Consider the following 26265-nt stretch of genomic DNA (forward strand, 5'->3'; position numbering starts at 1 on the left):
AAATAATTGACTTGAGATTTGGGGAATATCACAGGAAGTGAATCTTTCTCTTCCCTCTACCCAGCATCTAGTTTGTAAAAGACAAATTTCCCTACTCTTCTGGGTTTGCTTTTATTGTTATTTTTGGATTTTTGAGTTTTTATTTTGTTTTTTTTGTCGCTATTGCTGTTCACTTGTCACTGAAGGTGTAAGGCATTCTGACTGTGTGTGTGTGTGTGTGTGTGTGTGTGTGTGTGTGTCTGGCAGCTGTCACACTTAGGGCAGCCTCCAAGCTTTGTCTCCTTTCTCCTAAGCCTCTTGCAGCTTTCAATGCAAGCTTTCAAGAAGCTCAAGTCCATCAGGGAGCGTCAGACTCAGGGCCGATGCTTACTTCTGGGTTCTTTTGCCTCCCTGGGTTCATTTTTCCATTTCATTTTTGTTGACCTTTAAGGCATTTTTTTATTTACTTTTCTTGGCAGCACAACAATGCATTTCGTTTTACTGCATGCAACATTTTTCGTTATTTTTCATTAGTAGGTTTATTTAGAGCATCTAAAGCGTTGCTGGAATCTTTTAATTTAGATGCTTCTTTTAAACATAGCAGATTTATATTTTGCTATGTGTTCCAATCTAAGAGTAACTTTCCCTTAATAGGTGAGTATATCCCATTTATTTTTGTTGAAAGTTTTTCTAAAGTAATTTACAGAGGGAAACATTATTTTGTTCATGAAAATATAGTACATGCTATGCTGGTATCCAATATGAAATTACAAATTCTGGCTATGTGAAACTACCCCTGAAAAAAAGGAAAATCTCATTACCTTGTAGAAATATATTAGTATCAGCTGGTATAAAGCAGGCAACAAAATGCTCCAATGTATAAATGCTCAGGAAAATAAAACCCCACACCTTAATACAGAAATCATTAAGGCCAAAGTGAAAATGGAGTTTCAAGGGTTACATAGGAAGGAAGACAAACTGTAAACTAGATTTAAATGAATTCCTTATAAAGGCAGAGAAAGCAAATATACTTGCAAAAGTGGAACAAAGCAAGTTGCAAACTCCAATGACCTTGAATAAACTTGCAGATAAACAAATGGCTCAGTAGCAACTGGTACAATAGATTCAGAAAAACAACACATGTGAATGATTTCCAATGTCATGTTTGCTTGTAAAAAAACAAAAAAATCTTCACTGATACATATGCACAACAAACCACAAAAACAAATTCCAATAGAAATTGGCATTTCAATGAATACCATAACTATGTAGCAAGGAAAAGAATAATTGTAAAGGTGTCAGATATGTTACATTCTTCATCCTCAAAATCTGGACAATCATTTCTGCTGAAATCTGAATTATACACTTCATCTGTGACATTCACCACGTTAAACAAGTCATCAATTCTTTAAATCTCAAACCATTATTAATACCATTGTTAATTATGTTTTTTAAAAAATGACTGAACTTTTGTTTTCTTGTTTTTGCTGTGTCTAGCGTCTTTCAGGCTGGTCGCCATGGTCTCCCAACTCCGTATTGTTTGTTTAGGTAGGGACGATGCAGTATCTCACTCAACAGCACATCTCTCAAGGTCTACTGTATTAAATTTGAATTTAATGTTAGATCAAATCCTCTCTGGCTTTTTTGTTGTGGGTTACTGTGGTAACACATTTAAAACTAAATCTTAGAAGACAGGCACCTGGGTGGCTCAGTCAGTTAAGCGTCCGACTTCGGCTCAGGTCATGATCTCGCAGTTAGTGGGTTTGAGCCCTGTGTTTGGCTCTGTGCTGACAGCCAGCTCAGAGCCTGGAGCCTGTTTCAGATTCTGTATCTCCCTCTCTCTCTGACCCTCCCCTGCTCACACTGTCTCTCTCTCTCTCTCAGAAATAAAACATTAAAAAGAGTTTTAAAAAAATAAATCTTAGAAGAATAAGATCCTGTGACTTATTATTTTGTTAACAAAACTAAGCCTGGTGGGGCAAAATGTACATCCTTCCTGGGATATTCTGGGTTGGTGCATTTTGTCCCTAAGAGGTGGCACATCCCTTTTTGTGCTCTGGAGCACACTGATCCCTGCAACTTACCCTGGGTTCCTTATCTCTGTACCTCTTGCTATTCTTGCTCTAGGTGGGGTCTCAGCTTTCCAACCTGCATAGGTGCCGTGAACTTAAAGTAATTTTCAGATTTTTTTTTTTTAAAGAGAAAAGCAAGCTTTAAATATGGTATATGCCAAGTCCTGAATTTCTTTTGCTTATTTATCTATTCCTAATAGTTACTTTATGATGTAGGTCAATGACGCTTCATCAAATTTCTAAGATGCTCTTGATTGTAAGATATCATTTAATATACCTCTAAAAGAAAAAATACCCGGATAAAGTAGGACATGCCATCTTATTCTAAAGATACCAAGATACTTTTTAAAGTATATTTTAGAACTGATACAACAGAGCATCGTCCCTTTTTTAAAATGAGGGAGCTATGGCAAAGAGAAGTTAAATGTCTTAAGGTCACACATGATCTGTGGCAGAGCCAGAATAGGAATTTTAACTGGGTGGAAACCAGACTATATTTCACACCAAGAATCTTAAAACCATATGTCCATTTTTAATAATACCTCTTAACTAGTGTTGTAGGTAAGATTTCAAGCCCAAGGGCCTACTGATACAATGGAGAATTGTGTTCAACATAGTATGAAATGGCAAACAGTATGGCCATGGTTGTACGAAAGGCAGGAGTGCCTCATGGTGAGGAGTATGTGCTCAGATCCAGGCTGTGTGGGTTCAAGTCCCGGCTCCACCACTCTCTATGACCTACAACATTTCATTTAGCTTCTCAGTCTTTCAGTTATCTGTAACATGAGAATTATATATTATCTGTCTCCTTGTTATTATGAGGATTGCACCAAATAATACATATAAAGTTCTTAATGAATAGTGTCTGGCATAGCATTCACACAGTGAAGTATTAGTTTTTGTAGCTATCCAAGGCATTCAGTGTATGCTCTTTATACAACAGAGAAATAGTACATCGCTGCTAAACCTTTTAATGAATAGATGGCAAAGTAAAATTGAAAATGATACGAAACCCAAGGCAAGAGCTGCAATAGACATTTGCATTTATTATTAATGGAGCCCAGATTATAGTGCCATTCTCATATTTTTTTGTAGGTTGGGAAGTTTTTTCTGTGTTTCCATCTAACTATAGAGGGTAGGGAATGAAAAATATGAGTGGACTTTTGAATGAGCTCTGTGTGCCTGTTTGGAACAGGGACTAACCATTAGAGAATGCCTTGTGCTAAGTGATTTGAGAAGAACAAGCAGGTCAAAGAAGCATGGGTTAAGAACAGGGAAAACAATGAGTCATCATTATCAAAAGATGTGCAAATGGGATAGGGAGGTATGTGACATGACTTTGTATTAAAAATGTATACTCTTGAAGCAATGTGATGAGTAGATTGGAAGACGGAGACTGGGAACAGGTAAACCATTTGGTGGCCCATTGCAATTGGCACCCAATGGTGAAGCCCTAAACTAAGGAAGTGGCAGAAAGGAATAAAAGAAAAATAGAACCTGAATATAGAAGACATTTGTATTTGTTATTTATTCTGTGTAACAAATCACCCCAAAATTAGCAGCTTAACTGAGTGATTCTGCCTCAAGGTTCTTTTACAAGGTTGTAGTCAAGCTATTGACCAGAGATTTACTCACCTCAAGGCTCAACTGGAGCTGGAGAATATGTTTCTAGGTTCACTTAAGAAGTAGTGAGCAAGCCTGAGATCCTTCCTAGCTGTTGGCCAGAGGCTTCAGCTTGCTTCCTCTGGAAAGAGAGAGAAAGAATGGGCCAGAGCCCGAAGCAGAAGTCACAGTCTTTTAAAGCAATCTAAGAAGTGACCTACTATCCCTTTCTGTATGCTATCAGTCAGCAAAACCAATTCTAATACAATGTAGGATGGGACTACACAGGGTATGATTCCAGGAGGCAAGGACCATTGTTGGCCATCTTGGAAGGTTGTCTACCACAATAGTGAAGGAATCAGGATGGATACCCAAGAATCAGAGCCTGTGAGATATGATGTAGAGAGGTCCACCAAGCATGTATATATGTTCATCTGAAGCTCAAAAGAAGATTTGAGTAGGAAATAGAGGTTGAAGAAATACCAACATAGAGATGGTAGCAATGGGAAAAATAAGATTATCCAAACAGAGTATATATAGAGAGAGCTAAGAACAGAACCTAGGCATAGCTGGCATTTGGAGTGCATATAGAGGTTGTTGCGCAGGAGTCTGAGATGGAATGATTAGAGACATGGGAGCAGAGCTGTGCTCAAAGGAACTCCAAAGCCTCAACTGTGATGAGTGCTGTTCAGAACAAATGTTCAGAACATTTGCTTGGAGAAGAACATAGAGTTCAAAGGGAAATAGACAGTTGGCAAGGTAACAGCCTCAAATGGCCAGAGTCTCCCAACCACCATGGAAGGCCTAGTGATTAGTGTAGGTAGTCCTGGAAGCTCAGCAGTTGGGTAGTGCATGAGGTGCCACTCTCAACCATCCCCATCACAGGCCGAGCCCCAGGCTCAAGGTAGCTCAGAAGCAGCACAACTCACCATCAGGCTTCCCAGGCTGCAGGGCAGGAGACTGGAGCTGGAAAACCAGCAGCTACCCGAGTTCTGACTCAAGGGAAGACTCAACCCAGAGCAGATGAAGGACCTGCCCAGACCAGGGCCACTGGTAAGCAGGTAAGAGGTCAGCAACTGGCTCTGGCAGAGGATGGGGTGGAGGAAACAAGACCCAGATTTGTTGCATTTGCCAATTTCTGTGATCTAAATATTAGATTATGGTGATATCCCATGACATCAACTGGCTTGCAAACTTCTTGGAGATGCAACAATTGGCTCTTGGGAGCATGGCTCTAATATTTTTCTTTATATATTCCTGTTTTAAGTTCTTTATGACTACATTTACATACGCTGTACTAATTTTCTAAATTATATGTAACCATTTAAATATAATTTAAAAATTGTATAAGCAAATGATTTTTTAAATAAAAAAGAGTATTAGCCAACCAATCATACCCTAGAACCCAAATGACTCTTCCTAGGAACAGACTCTCCCATAGAATTCATCTGGACCAGTATGTATGACCATTCTGTTCAATAGCAGATACCCATGGTCTCATACCTCAAGTCTGGGGTTAGATTTCTGATGAAGCACAACTCCTGGGCACTCAAACAGTGCTACTTGCCATATTCCAAGAAGTAGGTCCATCAATAGACCACTCTCAGGAATCAGAGCCTATCTCCTAATTCCTTCCTGCAAGTTTCTTCTATGCATTCCTGCCCACACCCTTGTTAGCCTTCCAATAGGAAAACTATCATTTGCTCTCTGATTAATAGACCATTGACCAGCCATTGACCATTGACTTAAAACTCTTCAACTTAGCATCATAAAATTTGTTTACTCTTCCTAAGAGCAAATAGGACCACAGTCTTTTTAATGTTCTACCAAGAATGTGACCACAGATGGGGCGCCTGGGTGGCTCAGTCGGTTGAGCGTCCGACTTCGGCTTAGGTCACGATCTCACAGTTCGTGGGTTCAAGCCCCGTGTGGGGCTCTGTGCTGACAGCCAGCTCAGAGCCTGGAGCCTGTTTCAGATTCTGTGTCTCTCTCTCTGACCCTCCCCTGCTCATGCTGGCTCTCTCTCTCTCTCTCCTCTCTCTCTCTCTCTCAGAAATAAATAAAACATTTAAAAAAACTTTTTTAAAAATGTGACCACAGAAATGTGAGATAAAAACCAAGTGTTGAGTTAAGCCACTAAGTTTATACTTGCTATGTAGCAATAGAAAACTAAATTTTAAGACAGTTTTGTGGAAATGATACCTTAAATCTACATTCTCTTTTTCTTTAGTCTCTGAATTTCTTCTTGAAAAAAGCTGCCCAAGGTCTTTTATATTCTTTCAAATCATGATCAGAAGACTCAACTATTTCTAAGGCCTCATTATTGATGACAGTTGGATTAAAGGCTACAGGGCTGGGGCCACATTTCAATATAGTTATTAAATAGTGCTTCGATGGACTTCTAATACTGCAAGCAGTTTAAAGGAGTGTGGTTTCCCCATTGCAAACTAAAACTAAAACTAAACATAGAGGGGCCAAAGACTTAATCAAGAATGTCCATAGCAACTCTTTTCACTTCAGCCAAAACTAGAAATTACTCAAATGCCCATCATCAGGAGAATGGATAAACAAATTGTAGGATATTAATAAAATGGAGTACTAACAGTAATAAAAAGTACTGCTAGATCTAACAATATGGATGAATCTCAAAAGTATTACGTTGAGTGAAATAAGCCAGATCCAGAACAGAACATACTACATGATGCCACTTTTATGAAGTTGAAGAACAAGCAACACTATTGTGATAAAAGCGAGAATGGTAGTTACCGCTGAGAAAGGACACAGGATAACTATCTGGATGATAGCAAAGGTCAATATCCGGATTTGGGTGGTAATTCTATTGGTGTACACATAGGTTAAAAAAAAAGGGAGGGGGCTGTACATTTAAGGGTTGATCATCTTTACATATGTAAATACCTCAATTAAAAGATAGGGGCCACAATTAACTGAATTAATTATGCATGAAATTTTGGGGCAAGTTCTTTCAGTCTGGTCTGTATATAATTGAAAGCATGGTGATCTGTACACCCCCTTGAGATAGTTCAGGAAAGACCATGCTTGTGGCCCACAGTCAGGAGAATCACAGAGCTTTCTTACAGCGGATTGACTAAAAATGGATCAGAAGGAATGAAATAAAATGCAAAAACGATGGCCACCAGGTCTGCTTCCAAGGGAGAAATTAGGATCATGAGGGGAAATAAAACCATTGATTCCCCAACATCCTCTCCTCCAAAATGTCCACAGATGTGCCATAGACCTTTCTTACTAAGAGCTTAGGCCTTTACCATAATTAGCCTTGGCCTGTGGTAGAGTTTCTCCTCCAAGATGTCTGGTCTTTAACTGATAATCTTTGGATCTGCTCGGCCAGGTAGATCATGGGCTCAAGGCACTTTGAGGACAGAGACACTGCAGTGTTTCAAACTTTATCTAGCCCTACATGACTTGTTACCTCTTCTCCTCCTTACAAGGGGATATAAGAGTCTGTAATGTTCTTCTCCATATCCTCACATGGCTGTCTTCTTGTGTGCCATTCAGATGTTAGCTTAAATATTACCTTCTTGAAAATGATATTTTTAACCATCCAGGTTTAAAATAGCCACCCAGTCCAATTCTATCTCAGCATTATATTTAATTTTCTGCATAGCATTTGTTACCAGTGAATATTTTATTTGCATACATATTTATTGTCTGTCTGCTAAAACGCAAGCTTTCAATCAAGCTGTGGCTTTACGTCTTCATTGGTTTTAGGGAGTACCGCTTCAAATATTGCTTTTCCTCCATGCTATCTATCTTTTACTTTTGAAACTTTAATTTTGTGTACAACAGACCTTTTCACGATGTTCCACTCATCTTTTAAGTTCTTTCATGTGTTTATCATTTGTTTTTCTCTGCAAAGTCAATCTGGATATTTTCTATTGATCTATTTCCAATCTGTGAATTCTCTTTCCTGCTATGTACAATCTATTAACTCACTGAGTTCTGAATTTCAGTAATTTCTGTTTTCACTTCTAAAATTTCTGTTTGATACTTCTCACTTATACCAGCTCTCTGTAAATTATCTCCAATGTTTTCATCTATTTTTCCTTTTTTAAAAAGTTTATTTAGATACAGACAGAGACAGCATGAGTGGGGAAGGGGCAGAGAGAGAGGGAGAAGAAAGAGAATCCCAGGCAGGCTCTACATCGTCAGCACAGAGCCCAACACAGGGCTCAAACTCACAAAACCGTGAGATCATAACCTGAGCTGAAACTGAGAGTCTACGCTCAACCAACTGCACCACTCAGGTGCCCCCATCTATTTTCTTGAATGTATTAATCACAATTTTTATAAAGTCTGATTATTTCAGCATCTGAATCGTTTATGGGAGTGTTTCTGTTATTTTTTTTCTTTTTTTAAAGTTAAAAAAATATTTTAAGTCCATTCATGCATCCATTCTGACAGAGACAGAGAGAGTGAGCAGGGGAGGGGCAGAGAGGGGGCAGAGAGAATCTCAAGACTGATATGGGGCTCAAACTCATGTGAGATCATGACTTGAGCTGAAACCAAGAGTTGGACACTTTTTTTAAAAAATTTTTTTATTATTTTTTTATTTTTTATTATTTCTAGGAGAGAGAGAGAGAGAGACAGCGTGAGCAGGGGAGGGTCAGAGAGAGAGGGAGTCACAGACTGAAACAGGCTCCAGACTCCAAGCTGGCAGTCAGCACAGAGCCCGGTGCGGGGCTCGAACCCACGAACTGCGAGATCATGACCTAAGCGAAAGTCGGACGCTTAACCGACTAAGCCACCCAGGCACCCCAAGAGTTGGACACTTAACTGACTGAGCCACCCAGACACCCCATCTTATTTTTTCCTCTTGATTTTCAGTAATTTGGCCTGTCTTCAGTAACTTTACCTGTAGACTTTTTTTTTTTTTTTAATTTGGAAGATTCTATAAAAAAATTTTTACAAGTTACAGGGTATTTTGCCAGAAGAAGAGGACAGAGCACTTTGGTCCAATGAATAAGTGAGACGATTCAAGGCTGGTTTTCATTCTCCTGAGTTTGTCCTTCCTTTTAGAATGTACCTCTGCAGGGGGCATCAGATGAAAGCCTGGCCTGTCTTCCTTGGTCCAAGTTTTGTCTCTCTAGTACATAAGGCTCTAGAAAGCTCTACCTAGCTTTTCAGCCTCATAGCCTCTGTTTTCTATTTGGCTTCTTCATCTTTTGCCCCAGGCAGCTTAGTTAGGAATCAGCAAATGCATCGGAGGTGTGAAGTGACTCAAAAGCTCTGCTCTTCCCTCTTCCCCAGGATTGTAGCTTCTCAGATATTAGCTGCCTTGAATCTAATGCTTCAAATAGAGGTCTTGTTTTGATTTTTTTTTCCCTTCAGATTTTGGAGTTATTTTTGGCAGGAGAGTTGGTCTGATAAAAGCTACTCTATCACACTACACAAAAGTCATCTCTAAATGCCAGCTCTATGAGAAAAGGATGTCATTTTTCTTATTTATGGCTATTTCCTCTAGAACAGTGGCTAGTACAAAAAAAAAGGAGCCTTCAATAAACATTTATTTTAATTAATATAAGAATTAGACCCTATATCTGTCCTTGACATTGGTATCACTTACAGTCCTGCATATCTATCCAAGGGGGTCTAGAAGGATTGATGTTTTCCTTTTAATATAATCCCTTAATCACAACACCCCCCAGCAATAAACATCCATTCTAATGTGTTTAATGCGTATCTTTAAAAAATTTTTTTTGCAAAACATCTAATGCCATTTTTTTTTTTAATTTTATTTATTTATTTTGAGGGTGGGGAAGGGCAGAAAGAGGGAGAAACAAAATCCAAAGCAGGCTTTGTGCTATTAGCCTAACACAGGATTTGAACCCACCAACTGTGACTTGAGCCGAGATCAAGAGACGGACGCTCAACTGACTGAGCCACCCAGGCACCCCTAGGGTCATTTTAAATTGACATAGATGCTGTTATATAACTTATTTTGTTCCTTTTTCTTTTCGCTAACCCTGTACCTTAAGTTCCAATTCATTTCTTCTGGTGGTTGCCTCGGATTCCATGGTTAACATCCACTGCATTTTACCTGATCTCATGCTTCCCTGAGTTCGAGCCCTGCATCACGCTCTGTGTTGACGGCTCAGAGCTTGGAGCCTGCTTCAGATTCTGTGTCTCCCTCTCTCTTTCTGCCATTTCCTTACTCATGCTCTGTTTCTCTCTCAAAAATAAACATTAAAAAATTTTTAAAGTTTATTTATTTATTTTGAGAGAGAGAGAGGGGCCATGTACAAGTCAGGGGAGAAGCAGAGAGAGAAGGAGAGAAAGAATCCTAAGCAGGCTCTGTGCAGTGCAGAGCCTAACGTGCAGCTTGACCCACAAACCATGAGATCATGACTGAGCTAAGATCAAGAGTCAAACACTTAACCAACTGAGCCACCCAGGTGCCGCCAAGGGGATGATTTTTTCTATATCTTCCTCTCAACCTATCTGACATCCAAGTTCTGTGGATGCACTTGTGAGGTGGCAGACAAGTTTGGCCCACAGGATAACTTGGACTGTACACCATCCTGGAATGCAGAGAGCACCCAACTTGTCTTAATCTTTGGGTTTTGCTTTTGTATCCAGCACTTTCACTTCTTTTACCCTTTTATATGTTCTTAATGTAAACCTACCAATTTTAACATAATTTATTTGGAAGTGAAAAGGGCATAATGATGCTGGGAGGACCCTGAAGACAAGAACCCTAGCCTATTCAGCATTATAGGCCACTTCCTAAGACTCTCAAGTCAAGCTACCCCAGCTATCAGGAAGTCTCTATGAGCATTTTTAAAAAGAACAAAACAAACAAAAACTTCATTCCTGTCTGGATGTAACATCGTATATGGTAGTAGTACAAGAGTGTTGAAGGGTACAAGTATCATTGGTGTTCCCAAGTTACGAGTGGGTTCAAACTTCACCACCAGACTTCCTCAAGAGTCATAATAACCCTACTTAAATCCCACTTCTGGTCCCTGGTGTTCTTCTTCCATTCCCCAACTCCCAACCTTCTGCCTATCTGAGAAACAGAGGAAGACTGAAGAACCAAAACATTCTGCCTCATTTCTTATCATCCATTTTAACTATAGGTGTTGCTAAGAATCATCTCATTCTCATTCTCTGGCAGAAACTTTGCCTCAGTCCATTGGGTTGGCAGAAATAGCAAATGACCTGAGAATCTTTGGTGGGGGTTTCCCCCCCATACATACCACAGGTTGAATTTAATACATATTTTCATAGTCTTTATTTTCTACTAAACTCAGGAACCAAGTCAACGCTTTCAGAAGTTATTTCTAGGTAATAAACTTAAAAATTAAAAAAACTGAAAAATAACTTTAAAAAGGTAAATCTGAAATATTAAGTAGTCCAGTCACACTGCTCTATCCTGCTTTGCTAACCCCTGTAGTCTTCTAGATAGTCATACACTGGAAACATCCAGTTGTTGTAGTGAAATCTGACCACACGGTACTTCTGGAGCAGGTTTCGAAGCTTCATTTACAAATGTGAAGATGTTGGAGGGTGATAGTTGCTAACAGCAACCTACAAAGGTAATGCTAGTTATGGTCCCCAATCCACTGGGGACTCTAGGTCTCAGGAGCAGAGCAAGCCCCAAATTAAGAACCAACTTAATAACAAAATTCTTCATAATCATTGGAAGCTAAAGATCCACCTCTGAAATTTTTATTTATACTTAACCTGTTGTCATTTTTACTGTACTCATTATCTAGTACAAAACATTTGCAATCCATGTGTGATCCTTAAGTTTCCCTTATCATAAATGTCAGGCAACTGCTACATTAAGCGCCCTGAAAGGTCCAAAGAAATAAAAAAGATTAAGGTCTGCTCTGAATGATTTTACTCTTAATTGAAGAGAGCAAACATATGAAGAAAAGAAAGAATAAATGCTAAACTTATTCTAACTGTAGGAGCAACAGAGTTTTAGAGGAATTGATCACTATGAGCTAGAAGAATTAAGAAAAAAAGCAATAGGGACACCAGGGTGGCTCAGTCGATTAGGCCTCAGACTTCAGCTCAGGTCATGATACTGCAGTTGGTGAGCTGAGCTCCCCATTGAGCTCTGTGCTGACTGACAGCTTGAAGCCTGGAGCCTGCTTTGGATTCTGTGCCTCTCTCTGCCCTTTCCCCACTGGCGTTCTCTCTCTCTCTCTCTCTCTCTCAAAAATACATAAACTTTAAAAAGGAAAAAGAAAAGAGGTGAAAAATGAGAATGGATAAGGTATGATGGGCCCATACAATTGATTAGTCTGGAGTCTCTGGAACAACCCCAACTGGAAATATTTTTTGTATCGTTGCCTTCATGGGAAGCACTAGAGTTCAAAAATGTAACAACGACTACTACAATATTTAAGAATACAAACTAGTCCAAAGACTCTGAAGACAAAAGGTTATCCAATTTAAGCAAAAACAACCTTGCATGTTTTAACCACTCATTAAGCTGGTTTTTACTGAGTACTTATGATTTGCCCCCCACACTGCAGTGAGTGCCCTCAGCTAGCCAGGCTGGTTTCCTGCCTTCACTGAGCTTATTTCTTTCGGGAGACATCTGCATTAGAGTATCTGAATCACTACAATAACAACAGCTTCTGAACACGTACTATGTCCCAGGTACTGCGCTAAACCCCCTTCATATATATGCCATCTCACTTAATCGTCTATAAAGGCAGCGCCTAAGATTCCCAGTTCTGTCTTCGAGGAAGACATCCACCTGTCTTCTACCATTTATCTGTCATCTACTGGAGGTCCTATGATAGAGGCTATGAAACATTTTGCTGCATCAAAATGCTACAGATCCTCAACTCTCAAAAACGTTCAAAAGTGGGTAGCACCGTACCGGAAAAATTGTGGCTAGGGCGCCGCAGCCCCAGGGCAGATCAAATCTCCCTGGTGACCGGACGCTACCTGGGGCGAGGGAGCTGCAGCCCCGCCCCCCCTTGGGGCGCCCTCAGGCCCAAGCTCGTTTCCTGCGCATGCGTACGCGCACTGGCCCCGCCCCACTGGCGACGGCGTCGGAGCCATTTCGCCGCCGCCTCCGAGCGAGTTGCGGTGTGTTTCCCGGGTGTCTCTCTGAGGAAGGCCGCGGCTGCGGACGGTCCTAAGAGGGCTGTGCTTTCTGGCACCAGGAGGAGAACGCCGGTAGGGAAGAGACGTCCTTGCCACCCGTTAGGGGCGTGGGACCCCGCGCTCCTGTAGCCGGGCTTTGTTGCGAAGCGCGGGCGGCGGTGGGGGATGGGGGAAGGGGTGAGGCGATCGCCGGGTTCCCGGATTGCGGATTGCACGCGGCTCGCCGCACCACGCTTGCGCTGTCCGGGTCCGCTTTGTGCACCCGTCTTTCCCCCAGCGACCGCCAGTCCTGTGTCCGAAGCGGCCCAGTTCCTCTTCCTCAGGTCTGCGCGTGGCGGTGGCGCTGTTGCCGCCTATTGTAAGGAAGGGGGGGGGCGGATCACGGGGCGGTGAGCCCGCCATGATGCCGCCACACACACTCCGGGCCCTTCATTCATTGTGGCCGCAAATACCGGGCGCTGTCCCGCGGTCTGGGTGGTAGGGCCGTAAACACGTGGGGGCACAGTCTATACTACTACCGCAAGGAGGTTTCGGTGGTAGTGGAAGGCAACGGGAAAAAAAAAAAAAGTCTTTGCAGGTTTCAGTAAAATGACCCGAGAAAATGGGAGGCGGTGTCATGGGAGAAAGCTGCTTTCATTAGGGTGGCAAGGGAAAGCGTTTCGGAGGAGGTAGACGTTTGAGTTATCTCGGCCCTTAGGTTGAGAATGCGTCAGCTATGAAGATTAGGAGGAAAAGAATTGCCGAGTTAGAAGGGATTAGCGCTTGAGAGCAGAGATTGGGAAGAAACAAAGGGTATGGATATGGTGAGACGGTATTAAGAGAATGGGTTTTATGGCCATGGTGGAAGCGGGGATCTAGACCTCTGAGACCTAGGACGTCATTGCAATACTCCAGGGGTGCGGTAGCGACGGCAAGGGTTGGAGAGAAGCGAATGGATTGCAAACGTATTTTGGAGGCAGAAATTGCGTAGTCAGGAGGCAGACTACCTGGCTTGGAATTCTGGGTCTCCCGGTTAGGAGCTTTGTCTTCTCCAGGGCAGGGTATTCTTTGTCTCGGTTTATTCATCCGCAAAGAAAGATAATAAATACAGTCTTATCTGTACAAATATCGTAAGGGTTAAGGAAGGTAGTTCGTGTAGATGATCCTTTACGGTCTGGCGCATGCTGAGGTCTCTACAACGGGTAACTATGGAGGATCTTGCGGGAGCGTATGACTCTCATGTTGTGATAGGAGTAACTTGGTAGATGGCGGTGCCATTTTAGGATATGGAAACAGTTAGGCCAAGGGGAGGAGGAACAGATTTGGGGAGGAAACGTAAATTCTGATTTGACTGAGATGTCAAGTTAGCATATGCCCATTAGTGCGGCAGTTGGATGAACTTGGTTTTGGAGCTTAAATAAGAGAAAAGAGTAAATTTTCAGGGTATATTTGGGCATCAAAGTATAGTTAACGTTGAATATAATGGAGTCAGATGAGACTGCTAGGGAGGAAGGAATTTGATAGTGTAGTCCTTCATATTTCATGTTATTCATTCACCCTGAGGGCTTATTTTTTTTTAGATTATTCAAGGGTGGAATTTACAGATAGACCTCATGAGCGTTCCACAGCTTTTCATTCAACAGGATTTCCCCAGGGTTAGCTTGTGGCTACAGAATAAACAACTTTGTACAGGGGTCAAGTTTTATGACGTTAGATTTAGGTACTAACAAAATGCACTGAACATTAACAAGAAAGGTGTAATGCTAGTAATAGGGTTTTTTCTCACAGCAAACTAGTTTTATTTTCTCTAGATCTAAATTTGGTCTCAGGTACAGTATCTTTTAATTTAGAATCAGATTTTAGACTCCTAGGCTTCATAACTTTTGCTCTGTTTATAAACTGGGTTTAGAGGGAGAGTGCCAACATGGATGTTGTACTTCAAGAAAACTTAATATCCCCAAATTTTAATGAATAACAAGGCCTAAAGGAGAGATTTGGTGCTTAAGTTAACAGTACCGAATTCTTAGTGTAATGTATAGTATATAACTCTGAGGACACTGTACTAGGAGACATTCTTCAGAATGAGAGTAAACTGATTTATGACAAACTGATTGAGACCATTTCTTTTTTTTTTTTTTTTTAATCTTTTTTTGAGACAGAGAGCATTAGCAGGGGAGGGGCAGAGAGAGAGGGAGACAGGGAATCTGATACAGGCTCCAGGCTCTGAGCTGCCAGCACAGAACTCATCGGGGGGTTCGAACCCATGAACTGCGAGATCATGGACCTGAGCCCAAGTCGGGCGCTTAACCGACTGGGCCACCGAGGCGCCCTGAAACCATTTTCTTAATATAGTAGTTTGGTTTGAATTTATGCCTCCACAGTGGGTGACTTAGAAAAGTTACCTAAACGTTCTATATCCTAGTTTCTTCCTATGTAAAAAATGTTTAGTATATAATTTTATCTGCCATTGAGGATTAAGTGAGTTAAAATGTAGAACATAGGCCTTTCATAAAATGTAGTTTAAATCGTGTAGTTTGTTATCGTGCTCTTTCATATAGCATGTCATAGACCTTCCGTTAAAATTTTGTTATATGCAGTTTTAATAGTAGCAAGATAGAATATCCTGTATTTAACCTAGGTTTTGAGTTCATTCCAGTTACTGGTTATTTCTAGTGTTTGCTCTTAGAAATAATGCAGTTTAACTTTCGTTTTTTTAGGTCTGAAGAAGACTTCTGAATCATGGGTGATGTGAAGAATTTTCTGTATGCCTGGTGTGGCAAAAGGAAGATGACCCCATCCTATGAAATTAGAGCAGTGGGGAACAAAAACAGGCAAAAATTCATGTGTGAGGTACTACAGAATAGTTTCCATTTATGTGATTTTTTAAAAATTAAAAAAAAATTTTTTTAAATGTTTATTTTTGAAAGGCAGAGACAGAGCTCGATGGGGGAGAAGGGACAGAGAGAAAGGGAGACACAGAATATGAAGCAGGCTCCAGGCTTTGAGCACAAATCCCGACACGGGGCTCAAACCCAGGAACCGTGAGAACATAACCTGAGCTGACACTCAGCCAACTGAGTCACCTGGGCGCCCCTATTTATGTGATTTTTTTTTTCAGGCTTATTTTGGTGTTAAGAGAACAGTGTTTCCTGTTTGGAAATGATAATATTGTCACTTGCCTGCTGTTTTATCATTTTCAAGTGAGCATTACTTTTAAAACATAAAACAATCTGATAGGTAAATTCTAGCAAGAATATGGGTCCTTCTTAACTGATACAGTGCCAGTAGTGCAGGTAGAAAAGTAAAGTCAGCTGTTTGTGGTTTTACTAATTCCTGTAGAAAGTAGAGCAATTCTTGATTGCTTCAGGTCAAATCAGTTAAAATAAATGCAAATGGAGAACTTGTTCTTGGGTCTTATAAAATCAGATTTTAACGTGGAACATTCTGTTACATGAGAAGAGAATAACAGCCACAAAAAGTAATAGATTTTAGATTAGTTTATCATTGGGAAATACAATTGAAGTTTTTTTTTAAATAAGTCAGCCTATGAATTCCCTGTATATGTTATTTTTAGTGTTTTTATAGAGTATATCTTCAACATTTAACTGTTACCCCTTAATTCGTAATTGAATTATGATTTTTCTAAATCCCAGAATTACCTGGGTCAGTCTTTTTTTTAATACTTTTTTTTTTATTCCTGACCGTTAAAGGTTCGAGTGGAAGGTTTTAATTATACTGGCATGGGCAATTCCACCAATAAAAAAGATGCACAGAGCAATGCTGCCAGAGATTTTGTTAACTATTTGGTTCGGATAAATGAAGTAAAGAGTGAAGAAGTCCCAGCTGTTGGGGTAAGTACTCGAGGCCCAGCGCTTGAAACGTATGTTACAAGGTCATGCCTTGTCTATATTGTACCACTAGATAAATTGGAGAATTTTTTATTACATGCCATATGGAGACATGGGGTGATGATTTTTCAGTGTTTTCAATATATTAATATATTCGTTAGTGAACTTTAGAATCTTGTTTTCTTAGAGCACTGGGATGTGTTCCTAAGATTTGGATTTCATTCTCATTATGTACCTTACTTGTAGGCTTGGGAAACTCCTTTAATCTATGTATCTTGTGGCTTTATATATTTTATTCCTTCATAAACTAATTTTCAGAGCCTGTTGTGCTTTGTGTACTTCCAGAGATAACATTTAAACAGAATACTTTAAGACACTGTGTTTACTCCCATTGACAGTTCTTTATTACAGCAGAGAGAAAATTGTTTCGTGAAATGACATATCATTCTTATGATTTTTGATATAATGATAATTTTAATTATGTAATTATGCAACATAGACTCCTGTCTAGTACTGATTTGAAGAAATAAACGGTTTAAAAATGAAAATTTGAATTTTTATTAAAGTAGAATTGACACTATCAAAAGATTCACGTCATGATTTACAGTAAATACCTAAGGTAGCTTAAATGAAATATTCAGCCTTTATAAGACTTACAGAAATAATATATATATTGATTTCAGCAATTTATTGTCGTCACTGTGTTTGTATTTTGATTTGTTTGTAAAGGTTAATATATATGTTTTATTTCCATCTCATTCTGACCCAGAAGTTAGAAGACTGACTTTCTAGTATATTGTACTACTAGATAATTGCAGAATTGTATAACATTGGTTGGTCAGTCTGTAAAATGAAGAGATTAGAGGAGACGATCTTGAAGATTTCTTTCCACCTATGAAAAGAATGTTGCACATATCTTTCTGAAAATTTGAAACATTGTCATCTTCTCTGTTATGACCTATTCTGTATCTTTTAGTCTCTTCCTCTCTCTCAAAGTGTAAGTCTGCTGGTTGCGGATTCTTGTTAATTTCCCTTCTTTATTATTTTTTTAAATGTTTGTTTATTTTTGAGAGAGGAGACAGGATGCGAAGCAGGCTCCATGCTATCAATGCAGAGCTTAATATGGGGCTCAAACTCAAACTGCGAGATCACTTAACCCGCTGAGCCACCCAGATGCCCCTTAATTTTCTTTTATGTGAAAGTTTTTTCATTTTACTGTCTCTCTTGCATATATAGTGCTGAATGTATAATTCTGGGGTGCCAGTTTCCTTTCAGCACTTTCAAGCTCCATTGTTTCCTTCCACTGTTTGATGATAAGTCAGTTATAATCAAATCATTTCCTCCTATATGTAATGTGTTATTTTCTTTGGTAGTCTTTATTTGGTTTATTTGGTTCCCAGCAGTTTGACTATGATGTCATATATGAGTACATACGGTTTTCTTTGTACTTAAATTTTTTTTATGTTTATTCATTTTTTTTTGAGTCAGAGAGACAGAGACTGTTAGTGGGGGAGGGCCAGAGAGAGGAGACAGAATTTGAAGCAGGCTCCAGGCTCTGAGCAATCAGCAGAGCCCAGCGGAGGGCTTGAACTCACAAACTGTGAGATCATGACCTGAGCTCAAGTCCGTTGCTTAACTGACTGAAGCACCCAGGCGCCCCTGGTTTTCTTTGTACCTAATCCTGCTTGGGATTTGCTGAAATTCTTAAATCTATAAATTTGTCTTTTATCAAACTTGGGGAATCTTTGGCTATTATTTTTTCAAATTTTTTTTCTTTCTCATTTTTTTTCTCTGCTACTTTCGGGACTCATATTATCCCAAGGGTCCCTGAGGCTCTTTGCTTTTTTCTGTTCTTTGGATTGAATGACTTCTATTGATTGTCTTCAAGTTCACTTATTTTTTTCTCTGTCAACTCCATTTTGCTGTTAATTAGTTCATCCAGTGAACTTCTCATTTCATACATTGTCTTTCATTTCTAGAATTATCAGGCATTTAATTTCTTTTAACAAATTTTATTCTGTGGTGGCATTTCTTATTGTTTCATTCGTGGTAAGCATATGTTCATAATATGAATGTGAATTTCCTTTATGTTATTGAGCATAGTTGTAATAGCTGCTTTACAGTTTTTGACTACAAATTCTAACATCTGGGCCTAGTTGGGATCTGTTGAGTATATTTTCTCTTGAGGTTTGTTCACCTTGTTCTCTGTGTATGTCAAGTAATTTTGGATTATATCTTGGTCATTGTGGTAATCATGTTGTAGATATTCTATTTAATGTTACATTTCTTGAAAGATACTGATTTTGTTGTTGTGCTGTCAGTCAATTTGGCTGAAACTCAATCTACAAACACTATATTTTAGGTAACTGCTCAAATCGCCCTTGAGTTTTCTGATCCATGCTAGGTAGCTTAGAGTCTATCCTGTACATGTGTTGTTCAGGGGTTAGCCAATGATTTGGGCAGAATTTGTACACAGAATTTGAGATTCTTCCTTTTCCTTTCTAGGATTGTCTCACTTTCTAGAAGTGTTTGTTTCCCCAAGCTCATATTGTCTGATTATTCAGGCCAGAAAGACTGGGGAGTTTTAGCTGCTTCACATGGTCTTTCTTCCCTTAGGCTAAAAGCCGTAATAAACACAAATTACAGCCTTTGCTGTTCCTGGGTTTCTCATTTCCCGTCATCTCTAGAATCTGCCAGTTTTTGTTCACATTTTAGCACCTGCATATATTTATAGGGGTCTTTGGGGTTTGGGGGGATTTCTTTTTGTATTTTTTCGCCCTGGATTTCATGTTATCTGCAGGAAAGCCAGTCTAGTCTATGCATTTGCCACTTTATCTCTGACTTCCTCTTTTCTAGCTACACTGGCTTTCTTGACATTCCTCAATCTTCCAGCACCTTTCTACCTCAAGACTTCTGTATTTCTTATTCTTTTTATTGTTTCATTTTTCTGAATAGCACTTACTAACTTCTAACCCAGTGCTTGTCAGCCGAAGGTGATGTTGTCCCCAAGGGATATTTGGCAATGTGTAGAGTCATTTTAGTTGTTACAACTGGAAGGAGGTGTCAGCAATACTGACATATAGTAGATAGAGGCCAGGGATGCTACCAAACATCCTACAATATACAAGATAGGCTCCTACAGCAAAGAATTGACCAGCCTAAAACGTCAGTCATAAAGGTATGTACAAAATGTCTCTTCATACAAGAGAGTGTGAAAAACTCACTTTTAACCTAATTTTCCCCGACCTTCATATGAGAACAGAAGGTCACATGGGCAGGATTTTTATCTGCTTTTTTAGTTCATTGTTGTGTCCGCAGCATTAGAATAGTTCTGGTCTGTACAGCAGGCACTTATTAAAGTTTTTTGGTTGAATGAGTGAATGATGAATGGGCAGACTTGGAAAAAGGCCATACATATAACAAGCCAGTTTCTACTTCGAGCTACCACCTTTATCTCACCTCTTCATCCTTGCCAAATCCTTGTTCATGTCACTTATTTCATCTAGTATTTGCCCATTCATTGCACAAATTGCTCTTGCCAAAAGTGGCCTATTTGTAAATGCAAGTGATACTTTTAAAATGGGGGAGGGAGAAATTTCAAATGTGTATAGAAGTTGGGGTGCCTGGGTGGCTCAGTCGGTTAAGCTTCTGACTTCAGCTCAAATGTGTATAGAAGTAAGAATAGCATTACAAACTCATGTTGTCATAATCCAATTGGAATACTTTTCAAGTAGCTTCTCTACTTTCTTCCAGATTATTTTGAAGCAGATTTATCTGTTACTAGTTCAGTTTGTGTCTCTAAAAGATAATCCTTTTAAAGAACATAACAATTTTGTTATCATGCCTTAAAATTTTTATTTATTTACTTTCAGGGGGAGAAAAAGAGTTATTGCGAGAAGGGCAGGGTAGGGAGAGATAATCCTGAGCAGGCTCCACACTCCATGAGGAGCCTGCTGCAAGGCTCCATCCCAGGGCGCTGGGATCATGATCTGAGCCAAAATCAAGGGTCAGACACTTAACTGACTGAGACACCCAAGCACCCAAAACCTAAAAAATTTTAAGACTTATTTCTTAATGTCCTCAGACATCGAGTTAGTATTCAGATTTTCCTGATTATTTCATAAGTCCATTTTTTACAGTTTATTTAAATCATGCTCCAAATGATGTCCTTATACTGCAAGTGATTGATAACTTCTTTTAGTCACCCTCTTTCTCATTTTCCTTTGCAATTTGTTGAAGAAAGCACATCATTTATTCTTAATTTTGTAAAACATTTCTCTGCCCCGTTTTCCATAATTGGTAGTTAGATCTAGAGACTTGATTAGACTCAGATTGGATTGGAGTGGAAGTGCAAGAACAAGAAAACACCAGAGGTAATGTTCTGTACTCTGTGAGGCTATCAGGAGGAGATACATAAGGTTGTGATATTAGCAGGGGTTGATGATTGCTCTGATTTCATTAGCAGTTTCCTTTGATTTTTAGCTGGAATACTTTATAAAAAGAAACCTCTCGTCAATAATTTAGTCACACCAAGTTACAAGTTAGACAGGGAAAGTGAGATAAATGTTTGATTCTTTCCTTTTATTTAAAAATGTTTTATAAATATCAGTTAAGTCCTTCTGTTCTAACAAGTGGTTTAATTTAATTAAATCCAATGTTTCCTTACTGGTTTCTCTCTGGATAATTATCCAATGATATAAGTGGGTATTAAAGTTCCTTACTGTAATTGTACTGTTAACTTTCTCTTTTACATCTGTTAATATTTACTTTATATATTTTGGTGCTTCTATGTTGGGTACCTAAATATTTACAAATGCTTTATCTTCTTGTATAATGACCCTTTTATCATGATATAACACCCTTTATTTTCTCTTATTATACTCTGTTTCAAAGTGTATTTTGTCAGGTTGATACCCCAGACACACGAAAATGTTTGTTTACATTGCATGGGGTATGTTTTTCTATCCCTTCACTTTCACTCTGTGTACTTAATCTAAAGAGTATCTCTTGGATCACTTCTGACCTCCCTCTAGCTGCCATCTTGCTCCCCCGTCCCACCCCATGTGTGCACCTAATTGCAGCTTGTCCCCTGGAGACCCTCTGAGCCCAGCCCTAGTCTTCCCCATAGTCCCATTTCTACTCCAAGATGAAAGAAGCCAGCATGAACCAGGAGAAACGCGCCAGTGCAAGCACAGGTGCGCATTGGTGGGAAAGCAACTGCTTACAAAAGAAAGTGGTTCATAAAACGGCTACAGCAGATGATAAAAAACTTCAGTACTCCTTAAAGAAGTTAGGAGTAAACAATATCTCTGTTACTGAAGAAGTGAATATGTTCACAAACCAAGGAACAGTGACTTAGTTTAACAACCCTAAAGTTTAGGCATCTTGCAGGAACACTTTTACCATTATAGGCCATGTGTAGACAAAGTAGCTGACAGAAATGCTGCCCAGTATCTTAAACCAACTTGGTGCAGATAGTCTGACTAGTTCAAGAAGACGGGCTGGAGCTCTGCCCAGTGTGTGGATGGAAAAGCACTACCTGCCATTAGAGAGGATGATGATGAAGTTCTAGATTTTAATGGAGAATTTTGATAAAATTTCCCAAGTATGAAGCAAATTCAATTGAGTCAACTTCTGACTCAGTTTTTTATCAAGAAGATAAAAGTTGAAGTTACTGGGAGCTACTATTTTGTATTCTGACTGCTTTTTAAAATTTTGTTCATGGATCTGACAAAATCTGCATCTCTAATATTTTTAAGCCCAAGCCCCTTGGACACTGCTGTGCTCTTTTTAGTTTTTGCTTATTTATACACAATTCATTCCTTGCAGCTAATTAAAGCTGAAGAAGCCTGGGGATAAAGTTTGAAACAGGTTAATAAAGTTCCTTGCCTAGTGAAAAAAATATTAAAAATAACAACATAAAATATTGTATCTCTTGTAGACATAATATAGATGGTTCATGTTCTTTCATCCATTAAGCCACTCTGTGTTTTGATTGGAGAATTTAATCCATTTATGTTTAAAATAATTATGGATAGGTGTGTGCTTATTGTCATTCTGTTAATTGTTTTCTAGCTGTTCCTCTAGCTTCTGTTTTACTCTTTTATTGCTTTCCCTTTATCCTCTGTGTATTTCAGATTTTTGCTTTGATTACTTTTATGCTTACATGTAACAATATATATCTACAGCCTGTGTTAAGTCAGTAATTTAAGTTCTAAAGTTCAACATTTTTACTCCCTTCACCACATTTTATGTATTAAAAAATTTTTTTATATTTATTCATTTTTGAGAGACAGGGCAGAGTGTGAGTGGAGGAGGGGCAGAGAGAGAGGGAGACACAGAATCTGAAGCAGGCTCCAGGCCCTGAGCTGTCAGCACAGAGCCTGATGCAGGGCTCAAATCCACAAACTGAGATAATGACCTGAGCTGAAGTCAACACTCAACTGACTGAGCCATCCAGGCACCCTGCACATTTCATATTTTTGATATAACATTTTACATCTTTTTATTTTGTGTATCATTCAACTAATTAACATTTCTTCACTTTGTTTCTTTTTGCTGCTCTAATTGGGTGAGTTCCACTGCCTTGGCTTTGAGTTGACTGATCCTTTTTCATCTGGTCTGTAACCCCTCTACTGTATTTTTCAGTTCAGTTATTGTATTTTTCAGCTCTGTGACTTCTCTAATTGGTACTTATATTTTCCATCTCTTTGAAGTTTTGTGTTCATTCTTCTCCCCAGTTTGAAGAGTATGTTTATGGCCATTATTTTAAAGTCTTTATCAGGTAAATTACATAGTTCCATTTCATTAAGGTTTCATCTTGTTCTTTTGGCACGTTCTCCTGTGTCTTCATTTTGCCTCACTATGTTGGCTCCTATACAATAGATGAAACAACTTCTCCCAACTCTTGAAGGAGTGACTTTGTGTAGGAAATGAACTTTTCATTTAGCCCTGCCCCAACTCTTGATTGTTTCTCAAACCTCTGTGCTTGACCAAGCAGCCAGTTATTTTTTTTTAATATATTTTTTTTAATGTTTTATTTATTTATAGGAGAGAGAGAGAGACAGCGTGAGCAGGGGAGGGTCAGAGAGAGGGAGTCACAGACTGAAACAGGCTCCAGGCTCTGAGCTGGCAGTCAGCACAGAGCCCGACGCGGGGCTCGAACCCACGAACCGCGAGATCATGACCTAAGCGAAAGTCGGACGCTTAACCGACTAAGGCACCCAGGCGCCCCAATATTTTTAATAGCTCCTAGTAGTTGAGGATATGTTGAGACCTACCTCTCAGTGTCCCGGAGGGTAGGATTTCAGCACCAAGATTCAGGCACACTAAAAGCCATACCCTCAGGCAACAGCTTCTAAAAGTAATGCAAATGTATATATTTCTGAGGTGCCAAAAGCATAAGCCCTGCTGAACACCAGAGCCAGATAATCTGGGGGTGCTGTTCCCGGGGCAGTGTTTGCAAATTTTGGGGCTTCAGTCGAGTGTATAATCTCTTTTCTGGGAAATACCAGCAAGCTGGAGCAAGGCAGAGGGAGAGCACGAAGATGGCGTCCATGGCATACATTCCTTCAGAGCATCTCCATAGCCAGTGTGTGCCAAACCTGAAGCCTCTCCCTCTGTCTGGAGCTTCAGGACAAGCAAAGTGACCTTCACAGAAAGATGGGGTGTGACTCAGTCCACTGTACCGTGCCTTGAGGACGGTAGCCTGCCAAGAACTGCTGTTCTGATTGACACCCTCCCATAGGGCCCAACAATGCAAAGCCCTACTGGTCACCAGAGCAGGGTGATCAAGAGGCATTCCTGGGTGTTAGCTACAAAAACGAGACACATGTAAAGCTTCCCTTCAGGAGACACTGGCATTCTGGAACACAGCAGAAGGAGAGCATGAAGATAGTGCCATCTCTCAGAGGTCTCTGGAAAAGGATTACAGTCAGCCCCTAGATGCCTCTTTCATTAGAAGCGTCTTCCTTGGGCCGCAGTCAGGATGATTAGCTAGTAGGCCTCCTTTACAGACAGACTACACTCCTGGGTCTTTTGCCACTTATGAGTGTAGTAGCTGTTCAAGAATGGTCTCCAGCAAGCTTACTCAGTATCTCTGAAACTACTATAACATTGTGTGTCAACGCTACTCAAAAAAATTAAAAAGAAAGAACTCTTTCTGTTGATTACAGACATGTAAGACCTAGGAGCATAAGCTGCACTGGGCACCTTAGCGAGGCAATGTAGAGGTGTCCTCTGGCAGCAGTCATGAAATTTGGGGCCACAGACAAGTTTTTGAGCTCCTTTCTGAGTAATGCTGATTATTACAGTCCTTTGTGACAAGGAACACAAGCTTCCCTGGCCTCCAGAGCTGGGTGATCAAGAGGCATCCCCTGTGCAACAGCCACAAAAATTGAGGCACTAAGCATATGTAAAAGGTTCTTTCATGGGAGGTACTAATGCTCTGAAGCCTGCAAAGATAGCACCTACTGGTTTCCATTCCTGGGTAGCATTCCAGCAGATTTCTACATGCCTGCCACTCGGGCCAAGATTTTAATGCAAGCAGGTTCCTCCTCACTTTAACTGGGTGCAGTTGGCTGCTTCTGAGTTGAGCATTGGGGCAGATGAGTCCAAGTACACAAGCCCTTTAAGAGGCATTTTACAGATCACTACCATTTGCTGGGTCTTGGAATATGAGGTCTCTCGGGGTTTTTTGTTTTTGTTTTTTGTTTTTTAGAGAAAGCATGAGCAGGAGAGTGGGGTGGGGACGGGCGGGGGGGAGAGGATCCTAATGCGCATCTGGGCTGCTACCATAATTTGGCTATTGTAAATAAACCTGCGGTTAACATAGGGATGCATGTATCCTTTCAAATTAGTGTTTTTATATTCTTTGGGTAAATACCTAGTAGTACAATGACTGGATTACTAGTTCTATTTTTAATCTTTTGAGGAACCTCCATATTGTCTTCCACAGCGGCTACACCAGTTTGCATTCCCACCAACAGTGCAAGAGGGTTCCCATTTCTCCACCTCCTCACCAACACTTGTTGTTTCTTGTGTTTTTGATTTTGGCCATTCTGATAAGTGCAAGGTGATAACTTACTGTGGTTTTGACTTGCATCTCCTTGATGATGAGTGACAGTGACGTTGAGCATCTTTTCATATGTCTTTTGGCCATCTGGATGTCCTCTGCCCATTTTTTAATTAGACTGTATGTTTTTTGGGTGTTGAGTTGTAGCAGTTCTTTATATAGGGATTCTTCATTTGCAGATATCTTCTCTCCTATTCCATAGGTTGTCTTTTAGTTTTGTTGATTGTTTTCTTTGCTGTACAGAAGCTTTTTGTTTTTATTTATTAATTTATTAAATTTTTAATTACTTAAAGGTGTTTTTTTAGTTTATTTTGAGAGAGAGAGAGTACATGTGCCTGCAAGTGTGGGAGGGGCGGAGAGAGAGAATCCCAGGCAGGTTTTGCACTGTGAGTGCAGAGCTCAATGCGGGGCTTGAATTCACAAGCTGTGATATCATGACCTGAGCTGAATTCAGATGCTTAACTGACTGAGCCACCCAGGTTCCCCCAGAACTTTTTATTTTGATGTAGTCCTAATAGTTTACTTTGCTTTTATTTCCCTTGCCTCAAGAGACATCTGGAAAAGTGTTGCTATGGCTGATACGAGACACATCAGTGCCTGTGTT

The 26265-nt window shown here is 39.9% G+C and overlaps 1 protein-coding gene across 1 annotated transcript in view; it reads left to right on the forward strand.

Annotated features, from left to right (window-relative positions):
* Positions 1 to 12716: 12716 nt before the first annotated feature.
* DHX9 (DExH-box helicase 9) overlaps positions 12717 to 26265 on the forward strand; it is a 53260-nt gene continuing 39711 nt past the window's right edge. Inside the window, exons 1-3 of the mRNA XM_077763361.1 lie at positions 12717 to 12833; positions 15458 to 15590; positions 16451 to 16591. Of these exons, the coding sequence (XP_077619487.1) occupies positions 15480 to 15590; positions 16451 to 16591 (252 nt within the window). The 5' untranslated portion in view covers positions 12717 to 12833; positions 15458 to 15479. The remainder of the gene's footprint in view (positions 12834 to 15457; positions 15591 to 16450; positions 16592 to 26265) is intronic.

The sequence above is a fragment of the Crocuta crocuta genome, unplaced genomic scaffold (assembly GCF_008692635.1).
Source record: "Crocuta crocuta isolate KB4526 unplaced genomic scaffold, BGI_CrCroc_1.0 scaffold3, whole genome shotgun sequence".
NCBI lineage: Eukaryota > Metazoa > Chordata > Mammalia > Carnivora > Hyaenidae > Crocuta > Crocuta crocuta.